The sequence below is a fragment of the Narcine bancroftii genome, chromosome 2 (assembly GCF_036971445.1).
Source record: "Narcine bancroftii isolate sNarBan1 chromosome 2, sNarBan1.hap1, whole genome shotgun sequence".
NCBI classification, from domain to species: Eukaryota; Metazoa; Chordata; class Chondrichthyes; order Torpediniformes; family Narcinidae; genus Narcine; species Narcine bancroftii.
This window is the reverse complement of record NC_091470.1, coordinates 45,301,240-45,322,859: the sequence shown is the minus strand read 5'-3', so window position 1 is coordinate 45,322,859 and position 21,620 is coordinate 45,301,240. Positions and strand designations below refer to the sequence as shown.

The following is a 21,620-nucleotide window of genomic DNA, read 5'->3' as shown; positions in this document are numbered from 1 at the left end:
CATGTTTGAAGTTGATTAAAAATAACTTTTGTTTTGAAAGCCACTGGTCTTGGTGAATGAATGTCTATTGCTGCTAGGTTTTGGGGTCCTTTGGGCTCGTAACAGTACATCATGTAGATTTTTTAAGCATCCAGAATATGGATACTTTTTTAAAAAAATGAAACGGAGTACACAGATTTTGACAGCAATTTACAGTGGCTGCATTTATCCAAGTATACAACAGCATTTTTCAGCAAGAGCATAATTAATTTTTAATGATAGGAGGATTTTGGGGATCTCTATTCAAGTCTTTAGTGCATAATACCTGGGATTTATAATTTTTTTCAAAAATTATACATAGTAACATTTTAAATATACAATGTATATTCTCAACAACACAAAAACAAAGCATTCCACCCCTCCCTCTGCCCCTTCCATACATATGGATCTGTTCACCATCAGAGCTTAGATATATTTTAAGTGTATATAGTTGGGGGAATTATTTTTTTTGTATATATACTTTTATACCCTTTTTTGTTCCTTTTTATTACTGTATCTGGACCCTACGTGGTCCACGTATGGCTGCCAGACCTTTACAAATGACATATTTACTCCTTAAATTATATGTGATTTTTTTTCCCATAGGTATACAGCTGGTTATTTTCGTAGTCCATCATGCTGAGTAGAGGGGAGTCGAGCTTCCAAGGGATTGTGATTTTTTTTTGCTAATATCAGTGCTATTTTTATGAATGAGATTTGATATTTGGTCAATTTGACACTTATTTCCATGAAATTACCGAATAGATATAGTTCCAGGTTGCCATGAAGGCCACACATGTTATCCTGATTAATTTTTCTGTGATTTCTTTCCAAAATGGCCTCATTTTCACACACAACCAAGTAGCAGTCTCACGTCTCTGAAATTTCAGCTTTTGATCTGTGTAACTTTGGTGGATTAAGATATAAATGGTGTAAAATAATATATACTGAATCAGTCCATACATTGCATTTATAATTGATGCCATGCTGTCCTTGTATTAATTTGACCAACTTATTTCTGAAATCACCCACCTAAGTCCAACTCCAATCTTTCCCATGACTTCTGTAACCCTGGTTTTGTACTTTCACTCAAGATAGCATAGTACATTTTTGTAATAAATTTGGGTGCATTCCTCATTCAAGCTGTTTGTTCAGTTTCATTAATTTTAGGTGGGGTCAACGCTGATCCCTATCTTTCTCTTAAGAACAATGTAAGCTGGAGAAAACAGAAGAAGGTACCATTGGCCACTCCGATTCTGTGTTTTAATTGTTCAAAGGGCACGAGTTCCTTCTGTATAACAGTTCTTAATATTCTTTGACTTGGCTTCGCGGATGAAGATTTATGGGGGGATATGTCCGTGTCTGCTGCAGGCTCGTTGGTGACTGACAAGTCCGATGCGGGAAAGGCAGCCACGGTTGCAAGGGAAAATTGGTTGGTTGGGGATAGGTGTTGGGTTTTTCCTCCTTTGTCTTTTGTCAGTGAGGTGGGCTCTGCAGTCTTCTTCAAAGGAGGTTGCAGCCTGCCGAACTGTGAAGCGCCAAGATGCACGGTTGGAGGCGATATCAGCCCACTGGCGGTGGTCAATGTGGCAGGCACCAAGAGATCTCTTTAAGCAGTCCTTGTACCTCTTCTTTGGTGCACCTCTGTCTCGGTGGCCAGTGGAGAGCTCGCCATACAACACGATCTTGGGAAGGCGATGATCCTCCATTCTGGAGATGTGACCCACCCAGCGCAGTTGGGTCTTCAGCAGAGTGGATTTGATGCTTGCGGACTCTGCCAGCTCAAGTACTTCGATGTTGGTGATGAAGTCATTCCAATGAATGTTGAGGATGGAGCGGAGGCAGCGCTGAACTGTCATACTACAAATTTAATATTCTATTGCCCATGTTCATTTTTACACAATGGTGCTTTTATTGATATCCCTACTTTTTTTCTATCCATTAATTAATTAATTTCTTGCCACATTCTAATCATATTTATTAGAATGGGGATATCCATCTTTTTCTTTAGTGATTTGAAACTCCATTTATAGATTAAGTCCTTTGCTTCCTCCCCCCCTCCATTGAGTACATTCCAATTTGAACCCAAGACAAGGGTTTGTCTTCAGTGAAGAAGGATGTGAGAAATTTAGCCTGTGCAGCTAGATAAAAATTTTTTGAAATCTGGAAGTCCTCCCAGTCCATAGTTCATGTCAGTTTTTCCAATACAATTCTTGGTGCCTTATTATTCCATAGGAATTGTCTGATATAGTTGTTTAGTAGCTTAAAAAAGTTTTTAGCTAATGGAATAGGTAGAAATAGAAAAAGGTATTGCAGTCTTGGCGTCACTTTCATTTTGATGCAGTTAACCCTTCCCACTAAAGTGATCGGTAAGTCTGCAATACCTTTTTCTATTGCTACCTATTCCATTTCTGTAGGTCTCTTTCCATCTTCCCAAGAAGAGGAACATGATTTAATTTGTACAGATTTTGCAAGGTATTGTCAATTGCTATTCTAAGATATTTTATTTCATCGTCTTCCATTTAAATTTATTTCCTTTTTGGTATCTTTCATATTCAAAGTTTGTTAATGGCATTATCTCATTTTTATCCATTATTTATTTTGTAGCCTGATATTCTTCTATATTTTTCTGGTATTACTTATAATTTTTACAAAGATTTTGCCGGTTCTGTTAGGCACAATAGCACATCATCAGCAAATTGACTAATTTTGTTTCTTCTTGCCCAACTCTGAAGCCCTCAATATCCGATCCCTTGTCCACCAGCGGGAATACCACCGACATCTGATTATATGTTATTATTTTAGCTTGTCATTTATGGTATAAAGTTTTTATCTAATTTATAAATGTTCTGTCTTTACCAAATTTTTCCAGTGTTTTAAATAAAAAGGGCCATTCCAAACAGTTGAATGTTTTTTATGAGCCTAGAGAGACTGTAATACTTGAATTTTGTTCAAATTTAGCCATGTGTATTATATTAAATAATCTTCCTAGAGTATTTGAGGAAAGCTTCCCTTTAACAAATTTTGCTTTCACTAGTATCTTATAATCAACATTTCACAGGGATATTGGTCTGTATGACAGTATTTTGGGGGTCCCTATTCATTTTTGGTAACACTGTAATAATCGCAGTTAAGAATGACTCCAGAGGGTTTGTGTTTCTTCAGCTTGATCCAGGACATCTATTAAAAGGGGCATTAATAATTCTTTGAATTGCCTATAAAACTCAGGTGGAAATCCATCTTTTCCTGGTGATTTATTAGCCTGTAGGGCGCCCATAGTTTTTTCAATTTCGTCCCTTGTGAAAGGAGTATATAATTCCAACCTTTCTCTCTCTCTCTCTCTCTCTCTTCCTTGTAAGTTCGACTTTCAACAAAAATTCTTCCATTCTGTTCTCATCTCCTAGTAATTCTGGTTTGTATAGTTTTGTGTAATATTTTCTAAAAGTGTTGGTAATTTATTTTTACTTATATACTAGTGTGTCTGTTTCTGTTTTTATAACATTTATCATTCTTGATGACTCCTGTTTTAATCTGCCAAGCTAAAACTTTGAGCATCCCTTCACCCAATTCATAATTTTGCTGTTTAGTTTTTAATATAGCTTTTTCTGTCCTGTTTGTATTGTATTTTAGCTTTTTATTGTCCAGTAATCTTTATTCTTCTTGTAGTCTTGTTCTTTTATTTTTCTCTAATTCTTTAATATCCTTCTCCAAACTGTTTATTTCTGCCATATATTCCCTCTTAAGATTCTTTGTATAGGATATGATTTGTCAACTTAAATATGCTTTAAGCATTTCCCATATCAAAAAAATCTATTAGTAGACGGCAGATTTGTTTCACAAAATATTTCTGTCTCTTTCTAAATTCCAGATGTTTGTTCCTTTAAGCAATGTAATATTGAGACAGCATCTGTTTACGTTCTCTTGCTATAGTTAATATTAATGGAGAATGGTTTGATAGATGCCTCACTTGATATTCTATTTTTAATCACTACTTTTTAAACTGGACAGACATTAAAAATAATTCAATCCTTGTGAGTCATGCACCCTTGAGTAAAAAAGATAGTCTCTCTCACTCTCTCTCTCTGGGATTTAATTGCCTTCATACATTGACAAGATTGAGATCTTTCATATATGAAATTGTGGTTTTTGCTGCTTTCCCCCTCATTATTGTTCTTGCTTATTTATCTAGTATTGGGTCCGAGCCAAAATTAAAAACTCCTCCAACTAATATATTTTGTCTTCTCGCTGCTGTTTTTAGGATGTCCTTCATTGTCATAATTCATAAATGTCCAAGCTTCTCCATAAATTTTACACTGTGCCATTACATACCTTCCAGCTTAATCAATCAAAGTATTTTCTATTAACACTGGTCTAATTTTATTAATTAGAATAGTCAGCACTCTTGCCTTTGAACCAAAGGAAGATGATATTATTTGTCCCACCCATCCTCTTTTTTTATCATGTTCCAATTTGTTAAGATGTGTTTCCTGCAAAAAGATTGTCCATTTTTAATTTATTTAAGAATGCCAAGACTTAAGCTAAGTATCCCTCTTCCTCCTCACCATCCCATTTATCCCATTAATATTACAGCGAATAAACTTTAGTGTTTATCCATATTATTTTTCACACAAATATTGTATAGCAATAATATTTTCCTAATTTTCTAAATATTGTTGCAACATTTCCCCATTAAAAGGCATTTCCAACACATACATTTCCCCAACTCTGACAGTGACATTGACAACAGTACCCAGAAGCCTGCAATAAAAGCCTGTGGGTTCTTCCGAAGAAAGGGAAGAAACCTTCCCTTTGACTCCTATCCTAGCACCATCTCCCTCCCCCCAAGTCAGAGTTCGCACCTTGGTGCTTTCCTTACCACCTTTGTCTTTTCAGAGCTCTCCACAGAAAACCAATGGTTTTTTTTTTCCTTTTGTAATTTAATCAGTGAAAACAAGACAGCTCAGTACTATTAGAATAAATAAAAAGATACGTCTTTCAGTCCATTTACAGCTGGTGACTTTAATCTTTACATAACTTTCTTAAAAATTCTTCCACTTCATTGATTACCTTCTGAGACATCCACCCTCAGCATTGATTATTTAAAGATTTTAGATCACAGTTGTCTCTTTACCTCATCAAATTCCTTTCTTTGTTTGACCAAGGCAGGGCTGAAGAAGTCCTGGAAAAATATTACATTTGCATTGTCCACCACTAATGGGCCATTATTATTTTTTGAATATTCATATGCTGCTCCCAAGATCACATCTCTCTCCCGGTAACAAAAGTCTGATCAGGACTGGTCGTGGTTGCTGTTCGCCGGTTCTTCTGGGTCTGAGGGTCTGGCAAACCCTTTCAATTTGCAGCTTTGCATTTAACTTATTTTGTCCCAGCATTTGTGGGTTCCACATTTCAAAGAAACTCACTGCATCTTTTCCCTCCATTCTTTCTCTCAGTCCAATGATTCTTACGACTGCTGAAATTTTCCACATGGTGGATCTTGCTCATCAGTCCTTTCTTTTCGGTATCCCATATTTTTGCTTTCTTCCAGAGCCTTCAGCCTGTCTTTTGTTTTGTCCTAGCCTCCAAATTCTGAATGCGTCATTTGTTCATTTAAGTCTTCCACAACTTCTTTAATTTTCATTACCCTCTCTGATATCTTTCATCGCTGATTCCACACTCGAAAAACAACTGTATAAAGTTTTTATTATGTTCAGGATGGTGACTTTATCTTGGGCCAAACCCTCAGTCCCAAAGGCCCTTACTGAGTCACTCTTCATTAGGCTTCCAGTCGATGTTCCTGGCTAAGCTGTCACTTCAGTTTTTGTTGCCTTGGTTGTTTAGCATTAGTTTTATCCATTTTTGATAAAATTCTGGTTTTTGAGCTTTTAAACCATCTTTTTAGTACTTGTTGTGGCAATCTCTTTCAAAACACTTCTGCTAAACTCATCAACATGGCCATGCCCCCTGGGATTTATATTCTTATTGAATTTTATTTATAGGGAGCTGGGTTGGAGGGCAGTGGAAAAGCAGTCGGCAATGGTGATAGCGAGCACTGAAGGTCAAGTAGAGATACCTTTGATATTGGATACAGTCCTACTTAGAATTTTAAGTACAGCATGTCCAGCAAAGTTGCATCAGCTGGTGTTTGATTAGAACCCTGAATTATAGTGGTGCACCAAGATGCCTCTAACTTATTTTAAATTCTTGATTACATACAATTTAGTGTTTCAAATGCTCTAATTATTGCCCAAGTAAATAAAGCATAAATGCAACCAGTTTTATAATACACGTGAATCTGAATATGGTGCATATACTTGGCTTGAAAAGAAACAGCAATAGTAGGACACAAGAAAAGCAAGTACACCAACCCTGGGAAATCTCAGCTGTCCTTGCGCTCTGCAGGTCCACCATGCCTATGACAAAATTTAACACAAAAGATTCATACGTTATTTGTGATCTTAAAATATACCACATTGTGCAACATCGCAATGGATTCAGAGCAATTAACGGTGGCCTCTCACTAATCAAGATTATGCAAATAAAAGTTGAGATGGCTGCTGTTTCACAGAAGAGACCCAAAGTCTAAAGTGAATAACTATTTGCATTCAAGTACTTACAATGATAATGAGCAGGGTAAATGACTCAAACCAACTTTCAGAGTGAGGGTAACTCAGTTACCACAGCTGAGATCAAACAATTCTCCACAATTTATGACTCAATTAGCTTTAGAAATGGAATTGTAAATGAATTTCATAACATTTGATATATCAGTGGATTGAGGACTCTGACACACGAGTAGTAGTTCAGACCTGGGGTGGATAATACTGAATGGTAGGCTGGGCTTGTACCCTTCACCCACTCCTGTTTTCTTGTGTTCTTGTCAAAGGGTACTTTTCTTAAATTATTTGGCAGTATTCACCATCAGATTTAGGGGTAAATTGACCTTTAGAAAGAGTATACCATGTAAAAATAATTTACCCATACTATCCAAGACCACCAAACATTTGTCTGCACAATTGACATAGTATCCATTTAATACTAATATTAATACTGGCCAACTGTTTCCTTTTTCTTATATTTAGTATTTTCCCCCCATCCCCCATTTCTTTTGAGTTGTCATTCGCATGATTTATTTATTTATCTGCAAAGGTACAGTAAGCGACCATATTCCATTCTACCTGTTATTTGTTTTCCTTTAGGAGTATCCTTCCTGCATCCCCCACTGTATTTCACTTTCTAGCATTCATTGTTTTCTTCTCCTGTTTACACCCCTTCTAGACAGGCTTTTTTTTAACCACTGTTCCATTTGAAACAGCACCACTCTCACCTCATCATACAGCTCCTCCTGATCTCCAGTGCCTCATAAAAATTCCTGTTTTGTTCTCTCTACAACCCTCCACCCTCTGTCAATGTGCTCCATGTATGGTTTATCTGTGACTCAAATACTCCATTTTTCTTTCTGTAAATGCTGCCTGGCAGAGTTCATTTTTAACTTCATGTACCGTACAGACACTCCTAATGCACAAATGCATAAAACGCACAGAAAATCAAATTGTATAAAAATATTTTGTATAGCACGCACATGCATATGCCGTGTGAGTGTAGCATTCTAAATTCCAAATGACAAAAACAATTTGCATTTAAATGGAATAGGGAGACAAAGCACATACCAGTATCTGCCACAGTTAATCTCCCACATTAAATTAACAATTCCCCCAGAGGTGTTAATCACCCATTATATAGATGATATCCTGCTGCAACACATGAACAAGCTTTGGAAAGGGATCAATTAATAGATCGAAGACAGGCTTCAGCGTTAAGCATTCTTCTTTCTTCTTTGGCTTGGCTTCGCGGACGAAGATTTATGGAGGGGGTAAAAAAGTCCACGTTAATTCTAATATTTATCTCAACTTTGAGGCATTTGACATGCTAATCGCCTCCCTCAGGGTCGATTAACATTGATAAGGTGCATTCTCATGTTCGCTATAACATTCCCATACTCACTTTAAATGTAGTCTTTCCCATGGCCACTACAAATTGCGGATGTTCTTTCAATGCCACTATTATAGTCCCATGCCGCTATAAATTGCCAGTTCGAGTTTCCCATGGCCGCTATTAATTGTACTCTTTCAATATGTAAAAATATTCTCGTATAGGGTGCACATGCACATAACGAGAAAGGAGGTGCCTAGTTTGTAAAATACGCATATAACATGCGCAAAATACGGTATTTCTTCCCTACTTTTAGATGATTAGGTCATTCTCTTCAAGCCATTTTAGCAAATATTGATTCTATTCACATAATATATATACATCCATCTTCCAGCTACTGTATTTTTCTTGAACAATTACTCCATCTTCATTGAGAAAATATCCCGACATATTCATTTCCTCTGATGTTTAAAACAAACAGCATTTTTGCTGCAAGTCACACAGGCTGCCCCAATGCACCATCAATAAATCCTCTATTTTATTACATGATATTTTCTGTAGTATATAGCAAATTTACACTTCACCTGTTTGATTTTATTACCTTGAATGCATTCACAAGTGCTATGCAATCACTTAATGTTCCATCTGAATACTCCATTTTATTCCTGTACAAACATAAATTATAATTAAATCACTACAATTCATGAGAGGAAGGCATTGATGTTCACAGTTAAACACATGAAAAACCTTGTTCACTCAGTTGGCACTGCTCTGCTACTTGTTTGCACATTTGTCACTCTAGATCAACTTTATATTCTGTTATCAATTCCTAGTTAATAAAAAGTACGCACGAAAATTTGTCCTAATTTAGATCTTGATACCTTTAAATTTTCTCAATATTGTTGCCAAAGAATTTTCCTAACAAACCTCTTGCAGTCAATTTATTTAAATTAAAAAGATTAAATCCACCCATTGAATTGCATCTATTTTCTGCTGCATTTGATAAAAGGCTTCCTTTAAACATTCCTAAAAGTATGGAATATTTTACCAAACATCATTTTGTGTAAAATGAACTTGTACAACTGTATCGAATTTCTTGAGAACTACCAAAATCAGCCAGCTATATCAAAGAATGTGCTTTTCTCCAGATGAAGCCCAAACTTTTTAGAGGCTAATTTAATTGTTTTATCCAAAATAAAGCACAACTGAAGAAAATAGTGCTGTCAGGCAGATCTAGACTCCAAATTAATCTATGTAAATAGTGTTTAATAATTTGGACAACCTTCCTCGCAATCCACAATATCTCAAACATTTTTGCCATTGCAAACTTATTAATCATGCTTCCTACATTGATATCCAAGTTGTTTATGATACAAGGTAACAACAAAAGTCTTAGCACCTATCCCTGCAGTACATTAGTCATAGATTTTCCATCAGAAAAGTGTCCTTTTACCACTATCCTCTGCCTCCTGTCACCAAACCAATTTTGGATCCAATTAGCCAACTCACTTTAGAATCCTATGTGCCTTAACCTTTTGGACCAGCCTTCATGCAGGATTTTGTCTCTTTGATCTCCAACGCAACCCACACTTTGCCAGCCTACCCACTTGCTCTTGATACAAGTTTAGAATGTCTTGGATTAAAAATGTTACTGGGCAAAGCTATTTTATAGTGCCTTTTTGCTCTCCTAATTTTTTCTCCTCTCCTATGTGCTCTGTATTCCTCTGCTCTCTTGATATCTTTGCATTTCACCCTTACCTAAACATGTTGGCCCTGAACATTTACTTGACAGCTGTCATTTTACTTGCAAGCATCTGTTTCCAACCACCAGGCCCTTTCTTATGCTATGCAGCCTTACCCCAATTCAAGACCTTGACTTGAGGACCAACTTTATCCCTTTCCACAATTACCTTGCAACTTTTGAATTTTGACACTGCTCTCAGATGTTCCCCATTGATACCACCACCTGGTTTCAATTCCAAAAGTTAAGTACTACCGAGCCTCAAAAATCTCTCTTGTAGGTACTTACCCAATGCAGCCCAATCCAAGTTCTTTGCATGGAGAGAATTTATGCTAATATTGGGAAAGCCAAAATTCCTCTACTCCAACAATCCAATTGATCTTGCACATTTCTGAAATTTGCTTACATGTCTATTCTAATCCTGTCTATTGGGAGGGATTTAGTGCAGCCCTAGCAAATGACCATCATGCTCTTATTTCCAAATTCTACCCATATTCCCAGCAGAGCAACCCAAGTATTGCCATCAGAATAAAAGATCATGAATGCTGAAAGCAAAACTAATGATCATGACATTTCAGAAACATGAAAGACAAGCTCAGATAAAAATGCTTCACCTCACACATCTGAATGGTTGAAGGCAATGTCGGTAGCCAAATGGGTTTTCTCACATCTTAATAAAAATTATTCAGTTTTTAAGTACAAGCATTTAATTAACATCATTTCCCTTTTCTCCTCCCACCTCATCCTTCTCATTTCATTTTCTTAAAGAAATCCACAATACCGGTATTTTTCAAGGTGTTGCTTATAAGGCATTGTAAAGAAGTTTTTCAGTGAGAGGGCAGCAGCTGTAAGAGAAAGTTAACATTGATTAAAACAAATTCCTGTAAAAGTATTTGGATTTTTCATTCTGAAAATTTACATTGCATCAGCACTCCATCTACGACTTACCAATAATAAGGCATTCTTCTAAACAGCCAAAAACGTGGCCCAATACTATAAGTTTTCCAAACTGGAGATCAACAGGCAAATACGCTAACACTCTTCCCAAGAAAGTTAGATCTCCATCGTATGGGTTTTCTACTCCTTTCATTTCAACAGTAAGTGCTCCTACCTGGTGCAGAAAATGTCAAAAATAGCTCAATTAGTGTTCTTCAAATGATATTTGAGGAAGTGACACAAGCAAATGGTGGTTCTATTCTCTACAGTTAGACAACTACTAAAAGCAAATTAAATTACATCAAAACACTAACAGTTAATAGGAAAAGAAGAGAATACTGCAAAGGATCCATTTTTGGAGAATGGTCAACTACTTACCTCTTTCAGAAGCAGGACTGTGCGTTCAATATCTTTCAGATTAGGTGGAGATAGAGCAGAAGCTAACAAAGCTCTTGGTTCTCCCATATTCAGTAATTTTACTTTCAGTATTGTACTGCCTAATGCGCAACGCTGAAAAATTTAAACAAATGTAAACTTTTTTTCCATCAAAATATCATTAGCATGAATAAATTTCTTTACATTTAGTAGTACATGTAACTTTATAATGGAAGTACATATACAACTCAGTCATGAAATGCATTTCACAGTAACGTAAAACTTTATTTTAAAAATGTTTGATCTGTCAATATTATCCAGTATTCAATTAAGTGATAAAGCATAAACATAAGTAAGCCATCTGGCCCATGGTGATTGCTGTGCCACTGACTTAGCTCTCTTCTTCTTTGGCTTGGCTTCGCGGACGAAGATTTATGGAGGGGTAAATGTCCACGTCAGCTGCAGGCTCGTTTGTGGCTGACAAGTCCGATGCGGGACAGGCAGACACAGTTGCAGCGGTTGCAGGGGAAAATTGGTTGGTTGGGGTTGGGTGTTGGGTTTTTCCTCCTTTGCCTTTTGTCAGTGAGGTGGGCTCTGCGGTCTTCTTCAAAGGAGGTTGCCGCCCGCCAAACTGTGAGGCGCCAAGATGCACGGTTGGAGGCGAGATCAGCCCACTGGCGGTGGTCAATGTGGCAGGCACCAAGAGATTTCTTTAGGCAGTCCTTGTACCTTTTCTTTGGTGCACCTCTGTCACGGTGGCCAGTGGAGAGCTCGCCATATAACACGATCTTGGGAAGGCGATGGTCCTCCATTCTGGAGACGTGACCCACCCAGCACAGCTGGATCTTCAGCAGCGTGGACTCGATGCTGTCGACCTCTGCCATCTCGAGTACTTCGACGTTAGGGATGAAGTCGCTCCAATGAATGTTGAGGATGGAGCGGAGACAACACTGGTGGAAGCGTTCTAGGAGCCGTAGGTGATGCCGGTAGAGGACCCATGATTCGGAGCCGAACAGGAGTGTGGGTATGACAATGGCTCTGTATACGCTTATCTTTGTGAGGTTTTTCAGTTGGTTGTTTTTCCAGACTCTTTTGTGTAGTCTTCCAAAAGCGCTATTGTTGTCTATGCTTATTCCCCACAACTCATTCTTCAAAAATGAATATACTGGTGTCTTAAATACGTTCAATGAAACTGCGTCCACTGTTCTTTGGGCAGAAAATCTTACTAATTCACAACTCTGTGGGAGAAGCAGTTGCTCCTAATCTCCATCTCATTTCCAAGTGAAAGGTTATGAAGTACGAATTATTCCACTGCCCCCCCCCCCTACCCCCCACCCCCACACCAAAGGAAAAAAAAAGGATGTTCACCTGCATCTCTGGTGTTGTATTATCAGGAATGCAATGCGTCCAGAAATCACGAGTCACTAACCGATAGCAGAATCCTTTTGAAACACGACCAGCACGACCTGTTTAATGTAGAAATAAATTAGGTAATAAAAGGAACATACAACAATTAACCATTTTCTTCAATTTCATACTGCAGAAGCATGGTTAGTATTGGCCTTTGTTATATTTATTGGTCTATCATTTTTGATAAACTTTTCCCATCTGAAGATCATCCATGATTCACTGACCAATCATTTACATTTGTAACACTACTACTGAACAAATAATTTCTTACTTCATAATAATGTAATCTTACTGTTTATAATGAATTACAAGATCCTGTAATACACAATGAGCAACCAAAGACAACTATAAAAGTAAATAAATACCTGTGAGAGATGAGTAAAACTGATATAAAAATATGAAGATGAGGAAACTAGTATAGATATATGGGTAAATGAATAAAGCCAGTATGAACAGGATAAGAAATGGATATTAGAATGTAGGAAGTAGAGTTAGTCTGAATAAGATAAGGGTCTTCTAGCCTTTTAGACAGAATCAGCAAGTTCACCAGTATGAATAAGATAAGGATAGATAATAGATAATAGAATGCAGGAAGTAAAGTTCGTCTGAATAAGATAAGGGTCTTCTAGCCTTAGACAGAATTAGCAAGTTTTGCATGTAAGAAGTTAGTCAGTCCTGAGAGTCAGGAAGGTGTGAATAAGGACAATGACATGATGAGACACCGACAGGATACCCCTGGTCCTCCAAGTTCACAGAAACAGCATGTAGGCAGACAGGATTGCCTAATGCCAAACTCATCCAGGAGGCAGAAGAATGTAAGGGGGAGGGTATTCCTATACTGAAATCAACTGTATAAAAGTTGGGTGAGCCCCAGTGTATGTGTGTATTCCCAGGGTAAGGGGAAGCACCCAACTTTGCATTGTTGTATAATAAATGTTCTTTGTTCTCAATTTTTGACTCGAGCAATTTCTGTGAAGGTACTTCTGTTTCTAACATACCTATAAAGTGCTTTGAGATTACCTGAAGATATCTCCTTGTCACGAGCCAAACAATAGCTACAACAGACTTTGTAATTAGTGCCTCTCATTGGACAAGATACATTAAACCAGGGGTGGCCAAACTTGCTTAACACAAGAGCCACATACGATAAACTTCAAAGGCTAGAGAGCCGCAAGACATGAAAAAAATTGCATACATGTTTTTACTCTTACATGTACATTTTGTAGTAAATGTTATAAATATTAAGAAATACATGTACATCATATTTATTCATGTATGCAGTTTTTCAACTATTAATTTGTATTAGTTTCAATTAATCATAAAGTACATATAAACCATAAATGTAATATATGTAATAGTCAAATTTTATGGACCAATTTTTAGGGTAAAATTTAAGTCCAACTATTACATGCATACTACTTTTGCTCGCAATAAGGACCTATGTCGTTCAGGGCAATGGATGCTCGGATGGGTGGGCAGTCCATGGTTGAGCTGTCGGGAGCTCGAGAGGGCAGGCGGCTGGGGCCAAAAATAGGGAGGCCAACTTTTACAGGGTATTGACTATTACATGTGTGAATACAGTATACATACTAAATATTTTCAATTGCAAGTCACACCCTCTAAAACTACCATTGTGAACACCGCATCGTATGATTCCTGTCTCAGCCAACGTATTTCCATGAGCTGCACATTATGAGCCAGAGACGCATGTGGCTTGTGAGCCGCAGTTTGGCCATCCCTGCACTGTACAATTAATTTTTCCTTTATGCAAATAATGCTTGATAAACAGAAAGGTAAATTTCTTAAGTCTATAAACCCATCAATTACACATTTCCTTTACATTATTTTGTTTATAATAAGTAGGTGCTGGGGGGGGAGCTGGAGTGTGCCATGTGACGACATGGAATTAGTAATGGAATCCTTACTCTCCCCGAAAAAGTTTAAGAAAGTCAAAAGGACAGTGAAAGAAGCCATCGGAAGAGTTGAAGAAAAGAACAGAATGCCATCAAAGAAAGAAAGATTTGTAACCACAGTATAAGAACTGGAAAATGGAAAAGACAAGGAGAAAGAAATAAGGCCTACCTCGAAGAAGGAGCGGAGCTGTGCGGAAGCTGGTTCTCCGCAGTGAACGCCAGGGAGCTGGAGAGGCCTTGAGCACCTTTATCCAAGGTCTCCCCTGACAATGGCCGCTGCTAACTAAAGAACAACATCTACTGCACAGGTGCGAGGAGTCGCGCATGCACAGAAAATAAAAAAGCAGAATACCCAGAAGCTGACAGCTCTGGGGTGAACCTAGTGAAGAATTAATAGAGGTAGAAGCTGAATCGGACTCAGAAGAAGGATTCAGAGAAGTTTGTAAGGAAATTTTACTACTGGTTTTGGAGATTAAAATGTACATGGGCAATTTGCAACAGATGCTGGAAGAATATATATAACTTTATAAGTTATATAAAGTGACAGAAACTGGGTATGTGACTGGCCAGATGCAGTGTACCTTAAAGAAAGTAGATAAGAAATTAGAAGTTATGAAAGAAAGAATAAAAGGAAATAAATTTGAAATACAGAAATTGAAAGATCAATTAAAAATAAATAAAAAATTCTGCAAGCAGAATCAAAAGTATGAAGAAACAATTTAGTCAAAAGATGGATACTTTGGAAAACTATTGTAGAAGAAATAATATTAAAATTGTGGGGCTGACAGAAGATGATGGTCCAGATATGAAGAAATCTTTACAAAGTTAGATAACACAAGTATTGGGAATGGAAGAATTTAAAGGAGACATTGAAATTGAGAGAGCACACAGATCTTTAAAACCAAAACCGTAAGAAGGTCAAAACCCTCATCCAATTTTGGTTAATTTCCTTCACTACGAGATTCTGGAACTAGCAGCAAAACAAGCGAAGGCAAGACAAGCCCCAATTATCTACAATGAAAGGGAAAAAAAAATTCTACCCAGATGCAAGTTTTGAACTATTGAAAAAGAGAAAGGAATTTAATGTAGTTAAAAATATTGTAGAAGAAGTTATTCATTTGTTTTGAGATATCCTGCTGTATTAAAAATTTTCCTTTATAAGCATTATTTTTTTTCAGATCCCAATGAAGCCAAGGTTTTTGCTGAAACTTTGCCTGCTAAGGTGGGAAGTAAGGGGTGAAGAAGTTTATTGATTGGTCCAACGGTAAAGCTGGAAGATTAATATGTCTACTTGACTTTTCTTAAAATTATAAGGGTAGGGAGTTAAGACAAGATCAAATGGTAGTTTAGTAAATGACAAGACATATATAGAGGCTAGTTAACACAAGATTCGGGGAGCAAAGGGAACGTTTGCTGGCTTTCATCGAATCATATGTGCAGTTGTAGATTTGGCTACTACTCCAATAAATAAATGTGCACCTTTTTTGGAGTTTTCTATCTTCTCTTGTTTCCGAGATTTTCTATTTTCTACACATTTATTTGTTATAATAGACCCAATAAACTATAATGCCTTTGTTACATTAGAGGGGGATTTGGAAGATGAAGGCTGGATGAAGGGGATTAATTTGATTAAAAATGATTGGGAAGATTAAATTTATGAGTTTTAATGTCAATGGGATATAAAATCAAATAAAACATTTTAAAAATTGATATTTAGGAAAAAGAAGAATATAGATATAGCTTTTTTGCAAGAAGCACATTTAGTCAAGAAGGAACTGGATAAATTACAAAGAAATTGGGTAGGTAAAGTAATGGCAGCTTCATTTAATTCAAAGGCCCGGGGAGTTGCAATATTGATAAATAAAAATCTACCAATAAAAATTTTAAATATAGAAAAAGATCCAGTCGAAAGGTATGTTTTGGTAGAGTGTCAGAAAATTCAACTTTGTTGAATTTATATGCTCCAAATGTAGAAGATAATAAATTTTTGCAAGATGTTTTTATGAAACTGTCAAATGCCAATGATAAGATTTTGTTGGGAGGAGATTTTAATTTGACATTAAATTTAAAAATAGACTGATCGGGAAAATACAGGAGATAGTAAAGTGTCTAAAGAAGTAAAAGAATTAATGGTAGATATTGGATTGATAGATATTTGGAGAAAAATACATATGAATGATAGAGATTATTCATTTTATTCCTTACACCACAAGACAAATTGACATATTTTTACAGCTCAAGTTCAATCTAGAGTTCAACAGGTGGAATATTTAGCATGTACTATTTCTGACCATTCTCCTTTATCTACTAACTTTTTCTTCACATAGAGGTGGAGATTGAATAAAGTATTGTTGAAAAGGAAAGATTTTTGTGATTAAGAATTTTTATGGAAAATAATAAAAACTCGGTAAAGAATAAGTGTGTAATATAGGATACCTTAAAGGCATATTTAAGAGGATGGTAAAGTTGGATGGCAAAATTTTAAAAAGCATAATTTAAATGAAGTAGTTCAATTAGAAAAAGAAATAACGGACTTGGATAAAACAATACAACTTGGTCCAAATGAGGAAAAGAGAAAATTAATGGAAACAAAAAAGGTCAAGTTGAATATGATACATACATATAGAGTTGAAAGAGATATTACAGGGAGAAAGAGCTCATAAGGTGTTAACTGCTCATGGCAGTTAAAGAAAGAACAGGTATCTAAGACTATAATAGCAATGAAAGACAAAAATAGTCAGATGGTTTACAAACTGAAGGAAAAAATGAGAATTTTAGAGTTTTATGAGAAATTATATATCTAAGTCAAAACAAGGTGAAATTAAAATTGAACAATATTTGCAACAAATTCAATTACCAAATTTGTGCTAAGAGGAGAAGGAAGAATCATCTAACTCCTTTGCAGGAGATAAATGATTTTCTGAAAACATTTAAAAATAATAAAACACTAGGAGAATATGGTTTCCCAGTGGAATTTTATAAAGAATTTAAGGAATTGTTGGTGCCAATTTCTAAAGGGATATTAGATCAAATGAGAAAAGTAAATGATGTACCAGAATTTTTTAAGATGGCATTGATAACAGTAATACCAGAAAAGGGGAAAGACCCACTACAAGCAACTTCTTATAGACCAATATCTTTGTTAAATGTAGATTATAAAATTGTATCCAAATTGTGGGCCAATCATTTGGTTAAGATACTTCCAAAATTAATCAATATGGATCAGACGGAGTTTATTACAAGAATAAAGATGGTTGATAATAGTAAGATTTTTATGTTTGATAAATATAGCTCAAAAAGGAAAGTTCCAGCAGTAGCTGTTACTTTAGATACAGAAAAAGCATTTGATAGATTAGAATGGAACTTTTTATTTAACGTGTAATACAAGTTGGTATTTCCTGAGATAGTTCTAAAAAGAATAAAGGCATTGTGTAATGAACCAAAGGCAAAAGTCATAGTAAATGGTCAAATGTCGAGCTTCATTAGATTAGAAAGGTCTTCTAGGCAGGGTTTCCCCCTTTCACCATTTTTATTTGCATTGGCAATAGAACCATTAGCTGAAATTATTCGAAGAGATGAAGAAATTATTGGTTTTGAGATAGGAGATAAAGTTCATAAAATTAGTCTTTTTGCAGATGATATTATAGTGTATTTGACTAAGCCAGAAATTTCATTGAATAGATTAAATGAAAGATTAATAGAATATGGATTAGTATCAGGATACAAGGTAAATGTAGATAAAAGTGAAATGATGCCGATGGTTAATGCCAATTATACACAATGTAAAAAGTTAGCAAAATTTAAATGGCAAAATTAGGCACTTAAATGTTTGGGGAAAATAGTAAGAAAACAATTGAAGAATTAGTATAAATTGAATTATTTTCCATTTTTAAAAAATATTATAGACAATCATTTAAAAAGACGGAAGGAATTACAAATAACATTAATAGGGTGTGTGAACTGTGTTAAAATAAATATTTTTCCTAGAATTCTTACTTCTAACATTACCAATTCAGGTTCCTGAAATTTTGTTTTAGACAATTATATAAAAGTATTAGAGAGTTTTTATGGAAAGGAAAAATCAGCAAGTATATAAAAATTAACATGGAAAAAAAGATCAAGGAGGTTTGAGATTACCAAATTTTAAAAATTATTATAAGGCAGCTCATTTGGGATTTTTGTCTTCTTGGCATTAAAGGGGGGAAAAAGTACCGTGGGTATATATTGAGTTAAATAATATAGGTGAAGAAAGTCCAGAACAAATACTGCATAAATTGAACCATGACATTTTTTAAAGTAGAAAAGAAATACCAATTTTAAAACATTTGTTTTCAATATGGAATGGAAAGAGGAATAAGAAATTATCAGTTGGCTCATTTAACTTTAATACAAAATCAACTTCTTCCATTTATAATGCATAATTCTTTATTTGATATGAAAAAGGTATACAGAAAATTTGAGATTGTTTTAGAGGTTCAATTTTCATGACATTTGATCAATTAAAGGAGTAACATTGGATACTGCAAAACACAATATTTGTATATTATCAATTAAGATCAAATTTGAAGAAGAAAATAGGAATAGAATTGAGACTTGCGGAGCATAATCAATTTGAATATGTTATAACAGATACTTTTATTATCCAAAGGTTTATAATTACTATGTAAAACAAGTTACAAGAAATTAAGGAGAAAAAATTGCTGTATAAAACTAAATTGAAATGGGAGCAGGACTTAAATATACTAACTCAAGAAGTAATATGGACAAAATTATGTGGAGACAGTGTAACTAATACAATTAATGTTAGATATCAAATGGTTCAATATATTTTTTTAAAATTTCAAATGTATTATACACCATAAAAGTTGAATAAATGTAACCCAAATTTTTCAATTTAATGTTTTAGATGTTAAAAAAAAGGTTGGTAATTTTTTGCATTCAGTATGATTGTGGGAAAAAGGTAAAAGATTTTTGGAAAGAATTATGCGTGGTGCTAGAGAAGATAATAAAATGTAAAGGTTAAATTAGATCCAAGAATATTTTTGTTGGGTAATATATGATAAAGATATTAAGTTAGGGCTAGACAAATATAAAGGGAGTTTTTTGAGTTTAGCCACAGCAGCAGCAAGTAAGTGTATAACTAAAATGTGGAAAATGGAAAGCAGTATAAAAATAGAAGAATGGTTTAATGAAATAAAACTTTGTCTCCTATTAGGAAAAAAATTACTTGTAATATGAGAGATGATTATGACAAATTTTGTCAAATATGAGATTTAGGGATATAGATTAATCCAGACCTTCTCATCCAACTCCCTCATCGAAAATATAGTATTTACATCAAGAAATATATTATGGTATTATAAATGTAATTATAAGTATTATTATGAATGTGCTCTTTTTTCTGGCTTTTTCTTTTCTATCTGTAGGGGTTCGGGAAGGTGGGAGGCTGGGGGGGGATTGAAAATTATTTAGTATCTATTGTATAATGACAATGCAAGCTATATTGAAATGTATGTATGATACTAATAAATAAAATTTTCAAAAAAGAAACAAGTAGGTGCTATGGAACGCCGCACTTAACATGTATGTTGTCTTCTTGAATTGCTATTGTCTTACTTGTGGGACTGTGGGAGAACTCACACAGTGATGCTGCAATAGGACTTTAGATCCAGTGACAAATAACTATTTCCAGGTGAAGCTGCAGGTGAGACTGTTCCATGAACCCATTATCATAGTTTCTTGAAATCATGGGTGTGGAAGGTGCTGTTGAAATAGTCAGTAGCTCCAGAACATGTTGCAGATGATGCATACAGCATAACTGGTATGTCAACAGATGGGGTGATCATTTGGAGATGTGGATTTGGTACTGACCATGAGGGCTGCCTTATCCTGAATAGTGTTACCTTTCAGTGTGGCTGAGCTGCTCTCATGTAGCCACAAAGAGAATATTTCACAATGACCTGCAAATGGTGCAGAGGCCTTGGGAGTCAGGATGAAGCAATTTCCTGTAGGATATTAGCCTCAACGTATAGCAGATTCAACTACAAAAATTAGCCACGACTAACTTTCTGATCGACATATATGCAATAAGTGCAAAACAGCACTAGTTCTTACCTTTCCTCTGATTACAACTCATCTTTGATGCCCAGCTCAAACGAAGGCTTTGATAATTTGTGTCTTCATCACAAACCAGAATGCGAGTTAAACAAAAGTCTATCACTAGCATTGTTGGAATAAGAAAAATACATTTATTACTTTTATTAAGCCGATTGCCTGATAGAAATATGACTGTTTAAAATTGAGAAATATTATGTTCAAAATGGTTTATCTCTATAAACAAATATAAAATACTGTACAAAAAGAACCAAGAGTGATACGACTAAAACCTGGTCCAATTCTCTTCTGGGTCATTAAAAAAACAGGAGACAATCCAGTCAGGTTCATGAACAAGAACTACATGAACATTAATTTAGGCTTCTTTGGCAAAAACCCACGACTATATAGAACACAACAGGACAGAAATAAGCCAATTTAGTCTGTGGCAAACTATTATTCTGCCTAGTCCCAAAGTCCTTCCCATCCATGTGCCCAGACAAAATTTTTAAATATCAAAATTGAGCTCACATTCACTACTTCAGCTGGCAGCTCATTCCACACTCTGACACTCTCTGTGTGAAGAGGTTCCTGCAATGTTCCATTCAAACCTTTCCCCTTTCACCCTTAACCCATGTCCTCTAGTTCTTGTTCCAGATCACCTGGCAGTATATGCTTGACCTATGCTCAAACCAGAATGTCTGGTTCTCCTGACCCCAAGTACTAATTGCCCATAACTAGCACCCTGCATGCCATACAGTGCCCTTGCTCAACTTGCATCCAATCTCCAAACAGTAACAACTACCATGTACCCAATACCCAGGTAGCAACCCTGCCCAACTGTAGAGCAAATCTTAGCACTGCACGGAACGAGCAGAGGGAATCAGAGCAGGCAGGGAGGGCACTGATAAAACACGGAGGTGGATTTTAAAAATGCAGAACTAGATTTTTAAAAAGCGAAACATAAAATATATATATATATTTTTTTAAAGCAAAAATCCAAGGAAACAAAATTCACACACCCGATTTACTCAATCTTTACCCATCATAATTCTGTACATCTTTATCTAATCTCCCCTCATTCTTCAACACTCTTTGGAATAAAGTCAAAACCTGCTAAACCTTTCCCTGCAACTCAGTTCCTCAAGTCCTGGCAACATCCTTGTAAATTTTGTTTTAAATTCAAGTTTATTGTTATCTGA

General features: G+C 35.7%; 1 protein-coding gene across 3 annotated transcripts in view; it reads right to left on the bottom strand.

Annotated features, from left to right (window-relative positions):
* tdrd9 (tudor domain containing 9) overlaps positions 1-21,620 on the bottom strand; it is a 156,122-nt gene that overhangs the window by 86,438 nt on the left and 48,064 nt on the right. For all 3 annotated transcript variants that reach the window (XM_069916545.1, XM_069916546.1, XM_069916547.1), the window contains exons 13-19: positions 20,440-20,544; positions 12,371-12,468; positions 11,006-11,137; positions 10,640-10,802; positions 10,473-10,536; positions 8,552-8,615; positions 6,387-6,431 (exon numbers count right to left, since the gene is read on the bottom strand). In XM_069916545.1, the coding sequence (XP_069772646.1) occupies positions 6,387-6,431; positions 8,552-8,615; positions 10,473-10,536; positions 10,640-10,802; positions 11,006-11,137; positions 12,371-12,468; positions 20,440-20,544 (671 nt within the window). The remainder of the gene's footprint in view (positions 1-6,386; positions 6,432-8,551; positions 8,616-10,472; positions 10,537-10,639; positions 10,803-11,005; positions 11,138-12,370; positions 12,469-20,439; positions 20,545-21,620) is intronic.